Below are 18,770 nucleotides of genomic sequence, written 5' to 3'. Positions count from 1 at the left end.
AGGACCCCCAGATCCTTCTCCTCAGCAGTGCTTTCCAGCAGGTCCACCCCTAACCTGTCCTGGTGTTTGGCATTTCCTCCCCACCAGCAGCTTGTGGTTGGAGTGGGGTGCCATCTCTCCACAGCAGCAGGGAGCAGCAGAAGGAAGAACTGCTGGACCTCCATCCTTCTCTTCTACACTGAGAAGATACCTGGAAATTCAGCTTTAATGGAAACAGATGCCTTCTCATAATTTCTTTGAATTTGGCTACACATTTATGTCAAAACCTGACAAGACTGCTGCTAAATGACACCTGGAATAGTTTTTAGTGCAGTGCCTGCTGGTGGTCCTGCAGTCCCACCGTGGTGACATACCTCCTGCCCCCACACTGAAACCTGGGCTTCAAACTGAGGTTCTTCTACCATCTTAACACTGCACATGGCGTATCAGAAAATCTGTATTAAATACATGAATCCATTTAATACATCACAGCTTCCTTCGACTTACCCGAGGATCATGATTTTTAGTCAAGAATTTGGCACTAAAGCTTTGCTGGTGTCAAACCAGTTCAGCCAGTGTTTGCTGTGGCCTCCAGCTCAGGTGTGCCATTCATTAAAAAGGTGAATCCTTTACTGAAGCCAAGAGCAAAACTTGCATTGACTTTAGCACAGCTAGGATTTTACCAGAAGGTAAGATGAAGGCCTGAAGGATTTTACCAGAAGCCCTTATGATTCCTGGTATTGTTTCAGATGGATTCCTCCCTCTCTGAGGATGGATTTAGCGCTGGACTGTGGTTTGGATGGTCCCAGCTGCACGGCCAGGGGTGGTTTCTACCTCCCCCAGGTGAGCAGTTCCATGTAACAGACCTGAGGCCATTCTGAGACACCTCGTGGGACCACGCCACGCTTTATAACCAATATTTTGATGCTGCTGCTTTAAGATCTCACAATATCTCACCCATTATTGCTTAAATAAAAGATCATTTGTGTGCGACAGACTGTGCCCGGTGCCATAAAAACCAGAAACCCCCTCCCCGAGGCCAGGAGCCCTGTTGTGGAGTCACTCTGTAACCAGCAGCTCATACCACATTATTGCAGTGACTCTGTAGAGCATCCACAGTACCAAGAGCACCCCAGTTAACTCCAACATTTATTAGGAAACCCTAGTGTGGTTTCCTCAAGCTCTGAATGGTCAGACAGTTCTTCACGCCCACAGGCGTGATGGGGAGTCACTAAATCTATGAACAAATAACAATGAGTAAGAAGATGCTGGAAATCAAAATGGAAAAGGAGAAAGAGGGGACAGTAGGGAAATTCTTGCGCAGGGAAAACAGCAACAATTTCCACCGTCTGCTTTAAAATACCTAGTGTGGTTTCCTCAAGCTCTGAATGGTCAGACAGTTCTTCACGCCCACAGGCGTGATGGGGAGTCACTAAATCTATGAACAAATAACAATGAGTAAGAAGATGCTGGAAATCAAAATGGAAAAGGAGAAAGAGGGGACAGTAGGGAAATTCTTGCGCAGGGAAAACAGCAACAATTTCCACCGTCTGCTTTAAAATTAAAACTTAAAAATTCTTTAGCATCTTTTTTGCCGTTGCTCCTAAAAAAAAAAAAAAGAAATCACGATGGGAACAGCCAATTTTAGCAAGGCTTTAGATTATTATTATTTGGAAAAGCAGCTAAAGAAAGATGAGAATAAGATTCATCCAGGCACAGTGGACTTTTTCTCAGATTGCTCCTAAGGATACTTGAAGGAAAAGAAAGCCCTGGAAGAATCGTGATTATCCTTCTCCATTGGCATGAAGGCAGCAATAATAATTTCCAATGAATGGCAAAGAAAGACTCTTTCTAACCAGTTTGTGGGGAAGAACTCCAGAATACTTCAATAAAAATTTTAAAATATGCTATTTTACGATGGGAACAGCCAATTTTAGCAAGGCTTTAGATTATTATTATTTGGAAAAGCAGCTAAAGAAAGATGAGAATAAGATTCATCCAGGCACAGTGGACTTTTTCTCAGATTGCTCCTAAGGATACTTGAAGGAAAAGAAAGCCCTGGAAGAATCGTGATTATCCTTCTCCATTGGCATGAAGGCAGCAATAATAATTTCCAATGAATGGCAAAGAAAGACTCTTTCTAACCAGTTTGTGGGGAAGAACTCCAGAATACTTCAATAAAAATTTTAAAATATGCTATTTTAGCAGTTTTCAACTTCAGAGATACAGTTTGAAATGAATACATTAATTTTTCATATCCAGTTTTCAAGTTACTTAAGAAATAAGCTAAGCTTAAAAAAAATGGTCTAGCAGTTTTCAACTTCAGAGATACAGTTTGCAATGAATACATTAATTTTTATATCCAGTTTTCAAGTTACTTAGGAAATAAGCTAAGCTTAAAAAAAATGGTAAACAACTGGCATGCTACATCAAGGGAATTCTTAATCTTTACACTGTGATACAACGTTCTCGATTTAGGTTTAATTGGAAAAAAAAGTTACTTTAAGATCAAAAAAACCCATGTAAAAATGACAATGACATAGTCGTGTAGATCAGTTTTGGCCAGATGACCCAGAGTGCCCATTTCCAGTTGGCAGCTCCGGGGCTGCCGCACTGACACGAACTTTGCTGCTGTTCTTCAAATATAGCACACAACAAGCATTTTGCTTAATGTACTCACAGTACTTTTTCGTTTTAGTCAAAAAAACCCATGTAAAAATGACAATGACATAGTCGTGTAGATCAGTTTTGGCCAGATGACCCAGAGTGCCCATTTCCAGTTGGCAGCTCCGGGGCTGCCGCACTGACACGAACTTTGCTGCTGTTCTTCAAATATAGCACACAACAAGCATTTTGCTTAATGTACTCACAGTACTTTTTCGTTTTAGTCTTAGCATGACTTTTCAGATACTGCCTTTAATGAAAAATACATGGTTAAAATGAGCATTACGGGAATGATTTATAAAACAATTAGCACGATTTAAAATACCATCTATTTCAAAGGTCAAAGCAATCCAGTTTCCTTAAACAAGTATTTATGTAACCTAAGATTTATATCTAGGACTTGGCAAATTAAGTTTTAGACCAGCTGTATTTTAAGAAAACGCTATATAAATAACAGTGGGTTTTAACTATTACACATGAATCAGCTTGTTTCAATGAATTTAAAAATAATGTATCTTTTAAAAAAAAAAAAATCTTGTCATCAGAAAAAGGTGATTTTAAGGATCAGCTATTGATTTTAAGGGCCATGGTGAATGAAGTAAGGAGCAAACAATACCCCTCCCTCATTCTTTTATGAATTCTATTACATGGGGTCTTGATCAATTGGAAAGAACAGAATCAGTGTTCCCCACTCAGCAAACACATCCCTCACTCGAAATGGATTTTGATCAATTGGAAAGAACAGAATCAGTGTTTCCCACTCAGCAAACACATCCCTCACTCCTCTCCAACTAAGAAATCTGTAACAATCAGAATTTATTTTTTTTTTAATTGAGCTACCTATTAATGAAGAACAAAGTGATGCAAACAGATTTATTACTAAAATTATGAAATGATTGGCAGCTGTCTGGAGAAGAACTCAACTGTGTATGGTTTCAGAATGTTCTCAAAACACGGAGAATTTGTGCAGAAGCAAACAAATACATGAACTCAGAAGTTTCAAAAAACCACCACAGTGGAAATTTTTCACATTTATCCCAAAAAGTCTAACGTCTGAGCACAATGACACCTGTACAAACTGACCTGTGGGCTATGCCACACCTCTGGAAATTATACAATAAATCCCGTAAATGCTAAAAAGATAAACACTGATTTTTTCTCAACTAAATTATGGATATACCTGTTGTAAAAATGTCATGTGAGATCAGGAGCAATATTACACAAAATCCTGAAAGTCACAGCGTAAACCTGAGATTTTGGCAGTTTTATCAAAATGTCCTAAATGACCGTGTGCATCACTAGTCCTCACGTCTTACTCACCGTGTGTCTTTGTCCAAAACAAAGAAAAGTAGACAACTATTTTTTTTTTGTCCCACAGTACGTTAAACCAAAAGTGATTAGGTATTATCAAATTAAATATCATAAATAAAAAGTATTTACAGTAATTTCTAATTATTAGACAACAAAATAACCAATTAGATTGTGCAACAAACTTAAAACACCCAACATCAAAAATGTGAAGTCTTACTTAAATCTTCACGTACTGATTTTACAAAAAACTAGTAAAATATTTAAAAATTTCCATTTTATCTATTTTAAACAAAGAAATTTCAAAAATGTTTAAGACTATTAAGAGTTATCAATTACACAGGCACTTCACATGTAAACAATCTACAGTACAACTGAAAAGAAAATATTTGGCACCAACCTAGAAGACTGGAAAAAACTCAATAAAATGTGTCCTTTTCCCATTGTATACTGTTGTGTGTAATCACCATACACTCAGACGAAATACTGGCAATGTTAGAAGTGTGTAAGTTACAATCAGGAGTGCAAAAATTAAAGAATGCAAATATTTAACTATCTGAGAGAGTGGAAGTGGATACAAGTGATCAGTCGCTCGTGTTTTTACCACCATACCATGGCTACATTTTTGTCTTACCTTTAAATCAAATGATTGACTTGAAAAATTAAAGGGGGGGGGTGTGTGTGTGTGTGCGCGTGCTTTGTACTTCTAAAAAAAAAATATTCAAACAGCATTTTCAAGGTGGGAAAAGAAATCCAGCATTTACCAGTAACACTGTGAGCTGTTAAACGGCAGCTTTTAACTGAACTGGAAAGAGAACCTGATGCTACCACGATCTCCTTGTGCATCCAGTCACAAAAGAAGAAAAGAATAACTGTTCTTTTAACTGTCAGCTGACTCCAAGGTTTTCACGTACGACTCCAAAGTAAGGCTCTCCAAAGTAGGGCACCTGGACAGACACGAGTTTGGGATGGCTTGGCTGTTCCCGTGGAGGAAGGTGAACCTCCTCAGAGCAACCCGACGGACAGACGGAACGGCACCTTCTCTGGCTTCTGAGAAGTCACCTCACATGGAAGAAAGCTGAGATACTTTCAACGTCGGCAACTCAAGCAGAGCTTGAACTGTGAGGCCAACCTTCACCAGACCCCTCTCCTCCAGGATGTGGTGAGGCAAGCAAAGTCTCTCCTGCAAAAGACAGCGGAGGGTCTATCAAGCTTTGTTCGTTTGCTCCCCCAAGGTGGTAACAAACACGTTCTCTCTGAAGTCACACATACATCACTAGAGACACTCAGGAGATGTCTTTGGCCTTTAATTTTGCATGTGGCTCTCTACAGGAAGAGGATGGTCACAAACTAATTAGATCTGAGATCTGTTAAAGCGTTAAAACTATAACTAAGCGTTAAGACTATGACTATGACTCTCCTCAGAGAGGAGATGCCTTTGGCCTTTAATTTTGCATGTGGCTCTCTACAGGAAGAGGATGGTCACAAACTAATTAGATCTAAGATCTGTTAAAGTGTTAAAACTATGACAACATCAGAAGATACACAAAAGACTGCTAATTTCATAAAGCCAAAGATATTGTTTCATTTCATCAGCAGTGCATATAAACACACTCAGCGGCCAACTCCCCCTTTCCCATCTTTTGTAGGTTTATTACCCATTTTCCCCATGGGAAAACTGGGAAGCACTGATAGACCTGGTCCTCAGTAATGAGCCCTTCCCAAGAAAGGCACCTTTCCTCTTCAGAAACCAGCACAACCAGGCTGTTTCCCCAGCTCCTCACTGGTGTCACCAGTATGGCAGGAGGAAAATCCTGGCATCTCTAACTTCTGATGGGCCCATGGCTCCATGGCAGACAGAAACTAGGGACAATAGTATGGCAGGAGGAAAATCCTGGCATCTCTGATTCTGACGGGCCCATGGCTCCATGGCAGATAGAAACCAAGGACAAAGCAGTAACCCAGGCTTCTAAATCCATGAACTCATTTTCTTGTTCCACTAAAAAGGGTCGAGGGAGTTTTTTTGTCTCTCATAATATGCAGGCAATTATTTGCTCTTTAGGTCCTTTTTCCCCCTCATTCCAGGAAAGAAGGCAATAGAAGTATGAAAAATGGGCTGCAACAACAGCCACGCTGGAAGGAGAGCGCTGATCAGTTAGGCTACATATTTCTGTAATTGCAGGATTTTTCCTAGGTTTGAATTTCAATGTCTGCCTAAGTGAGTTGCTAAACTCAAGACTTTCAAATATTGTAACACCATTCTCTCATATCAGTTTTTTTGCTTAATTTATTAAAGTCAGTATTATTTTTACTGTAAGGAACAAGACTAGAAACCCATAAAGTACCTTCCTCAAGTTCATGCCACCGGCCAGAAATGGAACTTCTCAGATCTGCAAGCTCCCCAGTCAGTGTTATAATCACTATTGCCCCCTGAATTAAGCCCCCCAAAAACTTAACTTCAGTATTTGCTGACTTTGTGTGGTTATTAATAATAAGTGAATAAAGCCATTAGTATACCTGTGGAACACCCAACTTTTTACAAGCGTCGAGGAAGTTTTCAACATTTCTTCGGCACTTTGCCATACTGAGTTTAGGCTGTAAAGACAGGATGTTAGACCTTGGTCATCCATTCCTGAAGGACTGCATATTTCTCATGCAAATTCACCAAGAGTTGCTAAAACACAAAGCAAATTCTATGAAAACAGCTCTCAAACTACACTTCTGAGCATTGTTTCACGTTTCTTGCGGAAAAAAAAAAAGTGAGGAACGCAGCCAATTGATGTGGTAAACATGATTCAAGATGGTTTAGGATTGGATTTCAAATGCTTGTTTTTCATGTAAGATGCAAGAGAAGTGAGATAAATGACTTACCACTGCTGGCGATGGTACGTGAATGCTGGCAACAGAGCGGGGCCTGATGTGGTTGGCTAAATGGCAAAGGACGACCCCATCCATCAACGCCGCTCCGATGTCGTCCGGCAAAATGACTTTTAACCTTGATTCAAGATTCTGTTACAAAGTTTAAGAAGTTCCTTTCAACATTAGGTAATTTTTAATTTCAAATCCAGCGTATTTTAAAGCATTCACAGAATCTTCTAGGTTGGAAGGGACCTTAAAGATCATCTTGTCCAACCGTCAACCTAACTGACAAAAATAGACACCCACACAACAAACAAGGAGCATCATCACTAAACCAGACCTCCCAGCACTACATCAACCCGTCTTTTGAACACCTCCAGGGATGGGGCCTCAACCACCTCCCTGGGCAGCCCATTCCAATGGCTGAGACCCCTTTCAGTGAAAAAATTGTTCCTAATATCCAGCCTGAACCTCCCCTGGTGCAACTTGAGGCCATTTCCTCTTGTCCTGTCGCCTGTGACTTGAGAAAAGAGACCGACCCCCATCTCTCTACACCCTCCTTTCAGGGAGTTGGAGAGAGCAATAAGGTCTCCCCTCAGCCTCCTCTTCTCCAGGCTGAATAACCCCAGCTCCCTCAGCCTCTCCTCATAAGACTTATTCTCCAGACCCAGTTTAAAAGGATGTTTACATGCTCTAGTGGCCGAGATTGTGGGGGTCTTTTGCATGTGTATGGTTGGACTCTGATCTCAGAGGTCTTTTCCAACCATGAAGATTCTGTGATTCTGTGATTTAATACTAAAGTGAAGTAAATGGAGTCAATCATACTGTACGCCAACCATGAAGATTCTGTGATTCTGCAATTTAATACTAAAGTGAAGTAACTGGAGTCAATCATACTGTACTGAGCACAAATATCCTTTCTCTCTTTATAATTAATGTTACATTCTCTCTCTGGTTAGGGTTTGTTGTTGTTGTTTTATTTTTTTTTTTTAAACACCACAGCTACATACATTGAGAAAGACATCCAGCCTACAAGAACTGTGACACACAGCTCACAAAGCCAGACCATGAACTCACTGCTCAGAACATGAAACGCTAAGGACAGGAGCATTAGGCTGAACACCTCACGAGCTGTTACTGTGCAGGATTTGTGGCTTGAAATCATACACAGTTTTACTGGAATGAGGGGGAAAAAAAAGGGGAACACAACCACTTTGGGCACTGGTCTGTCGCTCTTGCAGGTGACAATTCAACAGGAGAGAAAGGGGTGGCCACAAAGAGCCCACACTTGTGCTGCAGAAGAGAGATGGGGAGTGGGGAATGTTTTATTTCCAGCCCAGGAATCAGCCCTGGCTGCTCAGGAATGACCCAGGAAGAAACAGCCTTCAGAGACGTCACCCCCAAATCAGTGCTGCCCTGAAAGCAGAGCTGCTACCGTTTGCAGTTAACTACAGCTGTGAAATATCTCAAGATCAGAACTATGCAGAAAACAACATACTAGAAGTCTGGAATTCAGATCCCATTCAGTATTGTACAACTTGTAGCAACTTTCTACCCCAAAAAAGCATTTGGCCATTCAGGAGGCTACGGGAATCTGTCTTCAAACCTCAGGTCAAACAGCAAACAGGCAGACTTATTGTCTCCCTGGGAAAAACTAAAACCTCAGAATTCTTAAAAAAAATGTTCATTTTTTTAATTTTATTTTTCAGCTTAACCATTTAATTCCTTAGAGGAAATAACACTCAGAGATGCCCTTGTAAAACTGCAGTGATGTGCAGGCCTTTAAAATAAAGGTTTAAATTGTGGTACAGAGCAAACGAAACGCACTGAGCCCATACAGTAAGTAATGGTACCTACATTGCGAAGCTGTCTTATTTGTTCCCTTTCTTCTCTTAAATGCTCCATTTTCCTCCTCATTGTAAATCCAGGATCCACTGCACCATAGTCCTGGCGAGACGCACGGCTGAAAGCTGTTAAACATTAGTGAAGTCAGTTTTCACAATTCAGATTCAAAAAAATGCCCTCACTAAAAACCTATAACCAAGGATAAAAACGTGAAAACAGCTGCAGAGCTTTTATATATATATTTAAGTATCTGGATGTAAAAGATGCTATGAAACTTATCTTCCAAACATACACAGATCATCTTACTGAAGTGCAAATGGGTAACTAGAAAATATGGAGAGAGAACTGACTTCAGCATTCAAATATCCATTTGCACTTTTCCAAGCATATCTTGCAATCTAGCTTTGCAAGTTTTTTAATTGTATTTTACTTTTAATTCTGTATAACATCTTTATGGAGACCTAAAAAAGGGACAGGACTCCCTGATAAAGCTTACAATGATAGACTTGAAATATATATATAGACACACATACATGTGCAGTGTGCATATGCACAGACACCATGATTGCTTTATCAAAGAACAAATTGAAAAAATATGAAGTTTCACATTTAAAAGTTCAGAGTTGTTCTTCAGAGTTGTTCTTTAAAAAGGAGGTCTGTTAAATAATTACATTCACTTTACTATTCTTCATGGTCAGAAAGCCATCCCATGACAATTCTATTTTATAGAACACTGGCAAATAAAAACTCTCTGTAGCAGCATCACTGTATCCTTAAATATTTCATCCCAGTCTTTTGAAAAAAAAAAAAAAATTAACACTTGCAGAGACTCCAAGGAAGCCCCTGTGGCCCGGAGAGAAGCTGGGCTGCAGAGCCCTGCCATGCCAGCTCACTCCCATCCAGCCTGTGCCTTCCTGCAACCAGGGGCACAGGTAACTCCGAAGCCTCCAAACGAGCCCAAGCATGTCCCAGGTCATGCCACTGACCCAACTATCGCCAAAAAACCCAAAAATCACTTCCACACCAAGTGCTCCCAAATCCCAAGTGCCTGAAGGGCCCTGAGGGAGCCACTCGTGTGGCCTCAACCAGAGGCACCCCACCGCCCAGGGCTCGCAGGCTTTGCTACCACAAACACTGAGTGAAATTGAACTGAAGAGATGAGAACATTCTTTCATACTAAATCTGCACAAAGTCTGTTCCCTTAAAGACAGAGATGAGTGGTATTAACTGGAAAAAAGGTTGCACAGTGGCTTTTCCAAACTATGTTTTAGACTGTTGACATCCAGCATTCATAGACACTTGCACACAAAAGAGTACTGTATAAAAAAAAGAATACTGTAACTGCAAAGAAAATAAGTTGTATTATTTCTACCCAGATTTCAGAGGACTGGAAGTCTGCTTTAGACAATACAACCTCCTGATGAGGGATGGCAGAGCTGGAAGAGCCAAGGTGCAAAGCAGAAACACTGAGTGAAATTGAACTGAAGAGATGGGATCATTCTTTCATACTAAATCTGCACAAAGACTGTTCCCTTAAAGACAGAGACTAGTGGTATTAACTGGAAAAAGGTTGCACAGTGGCTTTTCCAAACTATGTTTTAGACTGTTGACATCCAGCATTCATAGACACTTGCACACAAAAGAGTACTGTATAAAAAAAAGAATACTGTAACTGCAAAGAAAATAAGTTGTATTATTTCTACCCAGATTTCAGAGGACTGGAAGTCTGCTTTAGACAATACAACCTCCTGATGAGGGATGGCAGAGCTGGAAGAGCCAAGGTGCAAAGCAGCACTAAGCCATAAACCTCCTGGCAAAGCCTGGCAGCATCCTCTGGGAGGACAAATTACAAAACCCTACTCCTCCTGAAGCCCTCCTGCCTCAGCCAGCAGGTCTCAAGAACGATTGCACGATGGCTCCCTGTTCTTTGACAGTGACTAAACATGCACAAAATAAGTCAGTGGGGAAAAAAAAAAATTAAAATTAATTTAAAAAAAATCACTGTCCAGGTTGGGGAACTTTCCATTATTCCTTTGCCAAAGCAGGTGTCTCTGCCTTTCCCAGCACCAGGCCTGTGATAAGCACACCGAGCAGGTTGCTGTACCATGGTGGCTCTTCATATTCATCCCAATCCCTGCCATCTGCTGTCCTTACCACTTGTTCCAGCCTGGGAAATAGACACTGGATCTATCATGCTATGGTGGAGAACAGCAGCTTACCTGACCTTGGTTTGAGACCAAACGGACCATGAGTGTTACTGTCTGTCCTTTCGTAATCCTGTTAAAAGAGAGAAAGCCAATTTTCTTCCATTCATTAAAAGAACTAACTTCTCTTGCCACCAAGATAGTGTTTAAACTAAGAGAAGTGAGTCCTCCTGCTTCACGGTAACAAACTCTTTCGAAGGGCAGGGTATAAAATAAATGGAATGAAAGTAACCTCACTACATGCAGATAAAATTAATCTTACAGGGAAAGAAAAGCAGTACCAGGTTAACTAAAAATCTATTTCAAACCATTTCAAACTACTGGAAACCATTCCTAAGCCAGCTGTAAGCAAATGCAAATATCCCCCCAATCCTTATCATCAAAATATTTCTTAAGAAATATTTGCTTTCAGTTATGAAGATGAGGTTTTTCTCATTCCACCATTTAAAAAGAGCTGCACTCAGTAATTAGCTATGAACAGAAGAGATCCTTATTTCAATTTGTTCCACTGCATTTGGAGATGTTCTCACTGCTCCCACAGTCCCTTGCAGTGTCCCCAGTCCATGGTGTGCTCTGCTGGGAGCTCAGTGGGGTGGGGTGGCCCGGGGGGGACCCCAGGGACAGGGAGGGAGCTGTGGAGCTGAGCTGCACCACAACAGCCACAGCCAGGGTGGAAGGGATGGAACCTGCCAAGAACATTTGGGCTCCCTGTGGTATAGAAAATGCTAAACCACAAGTTTTACTTAAAATTCTCTGGATGGCTAGTGCATAGGACACCTACAAACTACTGCATATTTTATTTTTATTAGCTATTTTCATTAGGAGAGACAGCAGAGACAAAGCCATGCAGCTTTCTACACACCAGTCAAAAGGAGAAACCGAGAAGAGATCAGAGAGCTGCAAAGGTAAAACAAGTTGTAGCACCTGGCTCTAGTTTCTTCCTATTTTTGAATTTTTATGAGGAGGAAATAGTTCTAATTGCAGTTTCAAAGGAAACTAACAGCTTTATATCTGCATGGGAAACCAGGTGACAAGTAACACACACAGAGAAATGTTTGTTGAATGAAAAACAAAACCACAAACTTGTACCTCAGACGACACAGGAGACTGTGGGGACACATTAGTATTATCACTGTCTTGCTAAAAAGAAATCAAAAAGATGAGATTATAAAAATGAAAATTATGATTTAACAAGAAACATGAAATTATGAAATACATAATACACAAGACATGCAACATTTGGCAGGTATGTGACAAACCAGCAGCAACTAAATTTAAAAACACTTAAGAGAAAACCATTCCCTGTTTGTGTTGGCCATTACTGTCACATTCCCTCTGCTCGACAGGCCAATTAACTTAACTATTACCAAAGCAAATAAATGTCCTACTTTTCCCCACTACACAATCTTGATGACTTACTTGAAAAAAGGGAGTAAAATACTTATTTGCATATGGCTTTGGAACGCAGAGTTTGTTTGTGTGGACTCTAGCTAATGTTCTCCTGTTCTGGGGCTCACAAGTGTTCATAAAACACAAATAAGTAAAACATTTTCTTCAATACTTTACACAATTACTATTCTTACCTCATCATTTTCATTTCCACTTGAACTCTTTCTGGAAGACTTGTACTGCAAAACACACACAATTAATACTTTAACACAGAAGTATGGTTTTCATTGGAACTAAATGGCTTGATATCACTCAGATGTTACTTATTAGTGATGAAGCTGCTGAGAAAAAAAAACATGTTACAGAATCAAAGGAGCAAAAAAAGAAATAAAACAGAAAATGAACATCTAGTATCTAGGCTAATCAAGATCTTCTTTATGTTAATGAGAGGCTAAAAGCATTTTAAAACTACGTATTTTTATGTGAAATCTGACTGCATGTTGAGATTGAGATGAGATCTCGGGGAGAAATTCTTTGCTGTGAGGGTGGTGAGAGTCTGGCCCAGGTTGCCCAGAGAAGCTGTGGCTGCCCCATCCCTGGAGGGGTTCAAGGCCAGGCTGGATGGGGCTTGGAGCAACCTGGTCTGGTGGGAGGTGTCCCTGCCCAGGGCAGGGGGTGGCACTGGATGGTCTTGAAGGTCCCTTCCAACTCTAACCATTCTGTGATTCCATGATATGAAAGTTGATCCAAGTGAAAATACCTCCAACACCTGCCACTCTGAAGCATTATTTGTTAGAAAAAATTATGCAACCCCACGAAAGGGCAACCTGGTCTAGTTGGGGGTGTCCCTGCTGACTGCAGGGAGGTCGGACTAGATGACCCTTGGAGGTCCCTTCTGGCCTGGGAAATTCTATGATTCTATGAATTCTATGAAAGTTACTGCTCCAATGTGTTTTGTTTTATGGATGAGACTGCTTAGACTTTGAGAGGTTGACTTCACATTATAAAGAACTAAATAAATGAATCAATGTTTCCTTTACAGCTTCAAAGCCTGATCACATCCTTTCATCTTTCATCATCATTTAAAAAAATGCCCTTTTTCCACAGTTGTGTCTGATTTGTTTTGTGCTGCTTTCATCCCTTTCCCACCTCCCGACTGTCCTGGCAGTGTAGGAAAGCGAGCGATTGAAGGAAGAACTTTAGAAAAGAGGTGTTTAAGAAAGTGCATTTCATTGCCTGCAGAGCAAGTATACAAGAAATGGCAAAACCATGCAGCTAGAATGATCCATCACTACAAAATTCCATAAGCATGGGGTGGGGGTGTGTGGCCAACCCACCTTTGATATAACACAGGCTAAATCAAGAGACTGACTTTGGGACTGGAAGGATGGCTCTCCTTCAAAGATCTGACTTTCAGGGATACATATAGGTTTTATTTTGAACAATTTCTTGAACAAAAACCTGACTTGCAACTGTGCTCTTTAAAATTAATAAAGACACAAACTTAGATAGAGATACTGATACAGAAAGTTGTGTTTCTTAGCTATGCACAGAAGATGGTTGTTCTAACTGAGCACTGCTGGACTGTAAAACTGAACAGCTTTTGAGAGGGGAACTGTCAACAGCTCTTGAAGATATGCTGGAAGATGCTGGCAACAATGGTGAACAGTGTCTCTTGAGAAGCAAGACCTAGGACAACCCCAGCCTTGATACACAGCTGAAAAAACCGTCAGCTTTTGGTTTGTGGGGTCCTTTTGTTGTTTGGGGTTTGTTGGTTTTTTTGTTGGTTTTGGTTTTTTGTTTTGAGGGGGGTGGATTCTGTTCTGTTTTGGTTGGGGTTTTGTTTTGGTTGGTTTTATTTATATTTTTTTAAACTATGGAAGGAGCACAAGTAGTTCTAAGATCTGATAGAGACCTATTACACATGTCAATGAGTGGATATTTCGCTTTTTTGGTTTATTTCCTTTATGTTTGCAGTACCAGGGAATACATTACTCTGGCAGCTGATAAGGCAAAGCCCAATTTTCTATGCCCTGCAGACCTCTGCTGCCAACTTCTGTTTCTACAGGCCTTTGGCCAGTTCAGTGTTCACATATTTCCACCATAACTAACCATACCAAAGCTAATAAGTAGTAAATTTTTTCCATTGTGGATATGCTAACAAGAATTTCAGCTTGGATGTATTCAAGATCCAAAATAACTGCAAACTATTCCAGGAAAAAAAAAAAAAACAACAAGCATTTTGCCTGATAAAATTGTCTTCAACGTTAAGATTCTTTTCACATATTTAATGCAACAAAGATTTCAGCCCCCAGAGAGACCTCAGTGCAATGCCACAAGAAAAGGAGTTCCAATTCTCGCAGGCATTTTCCTACCCTTCTGCTGCCCAGTACAGTTACACAATAAAAATATATAATATGTAAAATAGAGATGCTCTATAAATACTTCTGCATGCTGAAACAAGCACACTTTCCCTGTTCTAATGACATCCCCTGCAGTAATTTGCCATGTATTCTTAAGATATTAACGTTTGGCAGTACAGATATGATTATTCAATGAGCTTTTTTGCCAAGAAAACATGAACACTGTATGAATGGTATTTTCACTAGTTTCTCAGAACAGCAGTTATTTTCTTTTTCCTAGTTTGCCATGGAAGACAGACTCTGTTTCACTTGCTTACTGCCTTGTTTTTGCAAATGAAACCGAGTGATACAGTATTTTTTGTTCCTGATACAGCCTGCTTAATTTACTTCTGAGACACATCTATAGCTATACCTCATGTGGGTTCAGGTACTTGCTTCCATCACAGGGCTCAAAACTGTGATTGATATTAGCATTTAAAGACATCCTTTAAAGTTATGAGGATAGTGCATCAATAGCACAGCTGCTTAATGAGTCACACGACTGAATTTTGTGCAGGGCAAAATTAATTTGGGGATGAAAGCCCTGGAAAGTAGAATTCCAGTTAGGACATAACTCCACCTGCTCTTTAGAAAAAAAAAATTAATAGCTTCTATAATCACAAGAATGTATCTGAGGTGCATGGCATGGTCTGTCTTTACTATAATTTAATTTCTTTGAAGTTCCCTAGCATTTCATAAACATGTTTGATGGCAAAACACCCAAGAAACTGATTTCATATGTGACAAATTTAATTTTAACTCAACCTAGCACCGGTCAGAATTCTTCTATTTCTCTACCAATCCCCAAACTGCTGTAACTTTCTAGAGGTTTGCCCTAAGCAGACACTGACATCTGGTGACCAATGGGACACACTACAGCAAGTAATACACAGAAAATTTCCTCTCCAAAATGCAAATTAATGCACTGAGAACCAAAATGCAGAAATCATTCTTATAGCCAAGCTGCACAAAAAGGTAATGTAATATTTTCCTACCAAAAAAAAAAAAAAAATCATCATCCCTCCAAATGGATGGGGAAGGACCAATAACTGCACTAGTTACTATTAAAGCCAGAAGTGTAAATTATTGTCTTTTATTTAAAGGATAAACTAAGTATTTGGTCGATTTTTCCTGATTTTCCTGCACTCTCGCATTATCTTAAATACACAAACGTATATTAATTAACTCAAAAGAGCCAAATAAAGAATCACAGGTTACAAAAATTTTACAGGTTGCAAAATCAGAAGTATGACAACCTTTGAGGTTTTCTTACATTTATTTATAGTTTCTTCTACTCTCATTCTAAAAAAAAAAAAAAAGCGTCACGGAACACTCTCCCCCCAGTTACCTTGAAATACTCTTTTCTAATTTGTTTACTTCTCCTCCTTTCTTCATTCTGCCAAATCACTGGCTGTGTTTCTGGCCAACGCTGCTCATCCATAGGATCCTTCTGGTTTTCCAGGGGCTACAGGATTCAGAAATATTTTTAGGTTAAAAGTTAAGTCCTAAAACATATTTCATAGAAGAAAAAGAATCTATGAAATAATTCTTAAGAAAAATAACACCCTTTTCTACTCTGAGCCTAGTTTTTCACAGCATATCTAATATCTGAACACTCACAGCACAGGAAAGCGCAACTACAAAAAGACAATTTAAGGATTTGTCTGCTGTTCCCATCTAAAATATTACACACATCAACCAGCTGGAAAAGAAATTTCTCTTTCAAAGTGCTGTATTATGCAATGTATTCTGAGACGACAGCTAAAGTATACTTGTTCTTGGAAAAAAACAATGAATATGTATGAAGATGTCTATTTTATGAAAACTGAAAGCAGTCAATCTGAAGGGACCATTTCATAATAAGGCTAAAACTACATTTCCGACTATTTCTTCATATTAGATTATCAGGCCGTTTAAAACAATTCCAAATACCTTATTGATTAAAATCTAAAATAATAAATCTATGAAATAATTCTTAAGAAAAATAACACCCTTTTCTACTCTGAGCCTAATTTTCACAGGTATGCATGATTTTTCACAGCATATCTAATATCTGAACACTCACAGCACAGGAAAGCGCAACTACAAGACGACAATTTAAGGATTTGTCTGCTGTTCCCATCTAAAATATTACACACATCAACCAGCTGGAAAAGAAATTTCTCTTTCAAAGTGCTGTATTATGCAATGTATTCTGAGACGACAGCTAAAGTATACTTGTTCTTGGAAAAAAACAATGAATATGTGTGAAGATGTCTATTTTATGAAAACTGAAAGCAGTCAATCTGAAGGGACCATTTCATAATAAGGCTAAAACTACATTTCCAACTATTTCTTCGTATTAGATTATCAGGACATTTAAAACAATTCCAAATACCTTATGGATTAAAATCTAAAATAATAAAGAAGTATTCTCTACAGTTTCACTGCAATTTTATCATATCATGCAAGCTTCTCAGTGCATGCCATGGAAGGCATAAAAAGATCAAAGCATTTAGAAATTAAAAAAATATTATGGTGAGGCAATAAAATTTATATGTCATTTCATAATAAGGCTAAAACTACATTTCCAACTATTTCTTCGTATTAGATTATCAGGACATTTAAAACAATTCCAAATACCTTATGGATTAAAATCTAAAATAATAAAGAAGTATTCTCTACAGTTTCACTGCAATTTTATCATATCATGCAAGCTTCTCAGTGCATGCCATGGAAGGCATAAAAAGTTCAAAGCATTTAGAAATTAAAAAAATATTATGGTGAGGCAATAAAATTTATATGTAAAAAAATACTAAAACCAAGTAAGTAAAACTTATGTCTCATTAGTTTCAAGATCTTAAAACCAGTACTAAGTGCTCTTAAAAGGCCTCTGTTACATACAAGAGAAACTATCTTGAAGTATAAGTTCTTCAAATGTTTTATATTTTCCACAACTACGTACATACAATAACTATGTGTGTAAGCAATAATAGGAATGTGTCAAAGTTTTCTGCCAGAAATAACCAAAAACCAAAATAAAATGAAAAAAAACCACCCAAATACGAAGACACCACATTGACACTGAATATTTACCTGCCAGCTGTACGGGGACACCGGGGAACTCACTTCATCTGTTGAGACACTAAAAATTAAGATAAGGCATTATGACATTTACTGCTTTTTTGTACTTTAAAACATCAAAGAAGTGACAGTATTAAGAAGCAGCTTCTCTGCAGCACTACTGTATTTTTTGGCTACCTGTTTAAGGATGTCACAATGTGGCTAAAATGTATGAGCATTTGACTAAAACCTCAAATCAGATTTCACTCTCCCTTCCACACGCTGACAACAGATATTCCACCCTACAGCACTTCATTCGGATCAAGCCTTTTTTAAGCATGTTGATCTTCAGAGATTACTAATTGTTGTTTCCCAAAGCAACCAGTGACACATTTTGTTCAAAGCTAACAGTCTATTCTTAAACTTCTGGAAGATTCCCATGCTTCATTTCACTGCAGGCTCTGCGCAGCAAGGTGGGAGCTCCTAGTGACAGGGCAGGAAAGGCCATTTTCAGATTTCTCTCTGTGAAATTCCCCTCTATCACCCTCCCAGCAATCACCCCACCGGCACTGGACACACTGGCTGGGGAGCTGTGCAGGACCCACAGCCTGACACGGCTGGGGATGGGACACAAGGACACACCACCACGAGCAATCTGATAAATCCCAAAGGTTTCCTTTAGGAATTAGTGCCACCAGGCACTTCCCGTCTGCTACTTTCTATTCCTTTCCCTTCCTACTTCTTTCTGTTTGCCTCTAACCAGTAATGCTGCCCTTTAAAGCTGCAAGGCACAGGAAATTGGTCTGAATCATGCCCAGTAGCTTGATAAGTCACCCAGCTGAGAACTGCAGAACTGCTCCAATAAATAATTGGGCTTTGCTGCTGGCAAATACGTATCTATTAACTAGGACATTCTACAAGTGTCACTTCTTTGGGGATATGAGTCTTTCTACTCTCTTCGTATGTTCCTTAAGCAGCTTATGATTTGGGTTCCTTATGTATCAGTGCAATAAACCAACGAAGAGCCTGCAACACCCACCTTACCTCCTGGGTGCACCTCAAAATTCAGGGGGGGTGG

At 39.5% G+C, this 18,770-nt stretch overlaps 1 protein-coding gene across 1 annotated transcript in view; it reads right to left on the bottom strand.

Moving 5' to 3' along the window:
* Positions 1-3,398: 3,398 nt before the first annotated feature.
* The window catches only part of LRCH2 (leucine-rich repeats and calponin homology (CH) domain containing 2), a 60,087-nt gene continuing 44,715 nt past the window's right edge, over positions 3,399-18,770 (bottom strand). The window contains exons 15-23 of the mRNA XM_014954939.1: positions 17,726-17,774; positions 15,999-16,115; positions 12,443-12,487; positions 11,949-11,999; positions 10,875-10,932; positions 8,668-8,780; positions 6,823-6,960; positions 6,469-6,546; positions 3,399-5,134 (exon numbers count right to left, since the gene is read on the bottom strand). Coding sequence (XP_014810425.1) covers positions 5,015-5,134; positions 6,469-6,546; positions 6,823-6,960; positions 8,668-8,780; positions 10,875-10,932; positions 11,949-11,999; positions 12,443-12,487; positions 15,999-16,115; positions 17,726-17,774 — 769 coding nt within the window. The 3' untranslated portion in view covers positions 3,399-5,014. The remainder of the gene's footprint in view (positions 5,135-6,468; positions 6,547-6,822; positions 6,961-8,667; positions 8,781-10,874; positions 10,933-11,948; positions 12,000-12,442; positions 12,488-15,998; positions 16,116-17,725; positions 17,775-18,770) is intronic.

This window comes from Calidris pugnax, unplaced genomic scaffold (assembly GCF_001431845.1).
Source record: "Calidris pugnax isolate Ruff unplaced genomic scaffold, ASM143184v1 scaffold38, whole genome shotgun sequence".
Classification (NCBI taxonomy): domain Eukaryota; kingdom Metazoa; phylum Chordata; class Aves; order Charadriiformes; family Scolopacidae; genus Calidris; species Calidris pugnax.
Note: the sequence above shows the minus strand (reverse complement) of the source record. Positions and strands in the feature narration are given on the sequence as shown.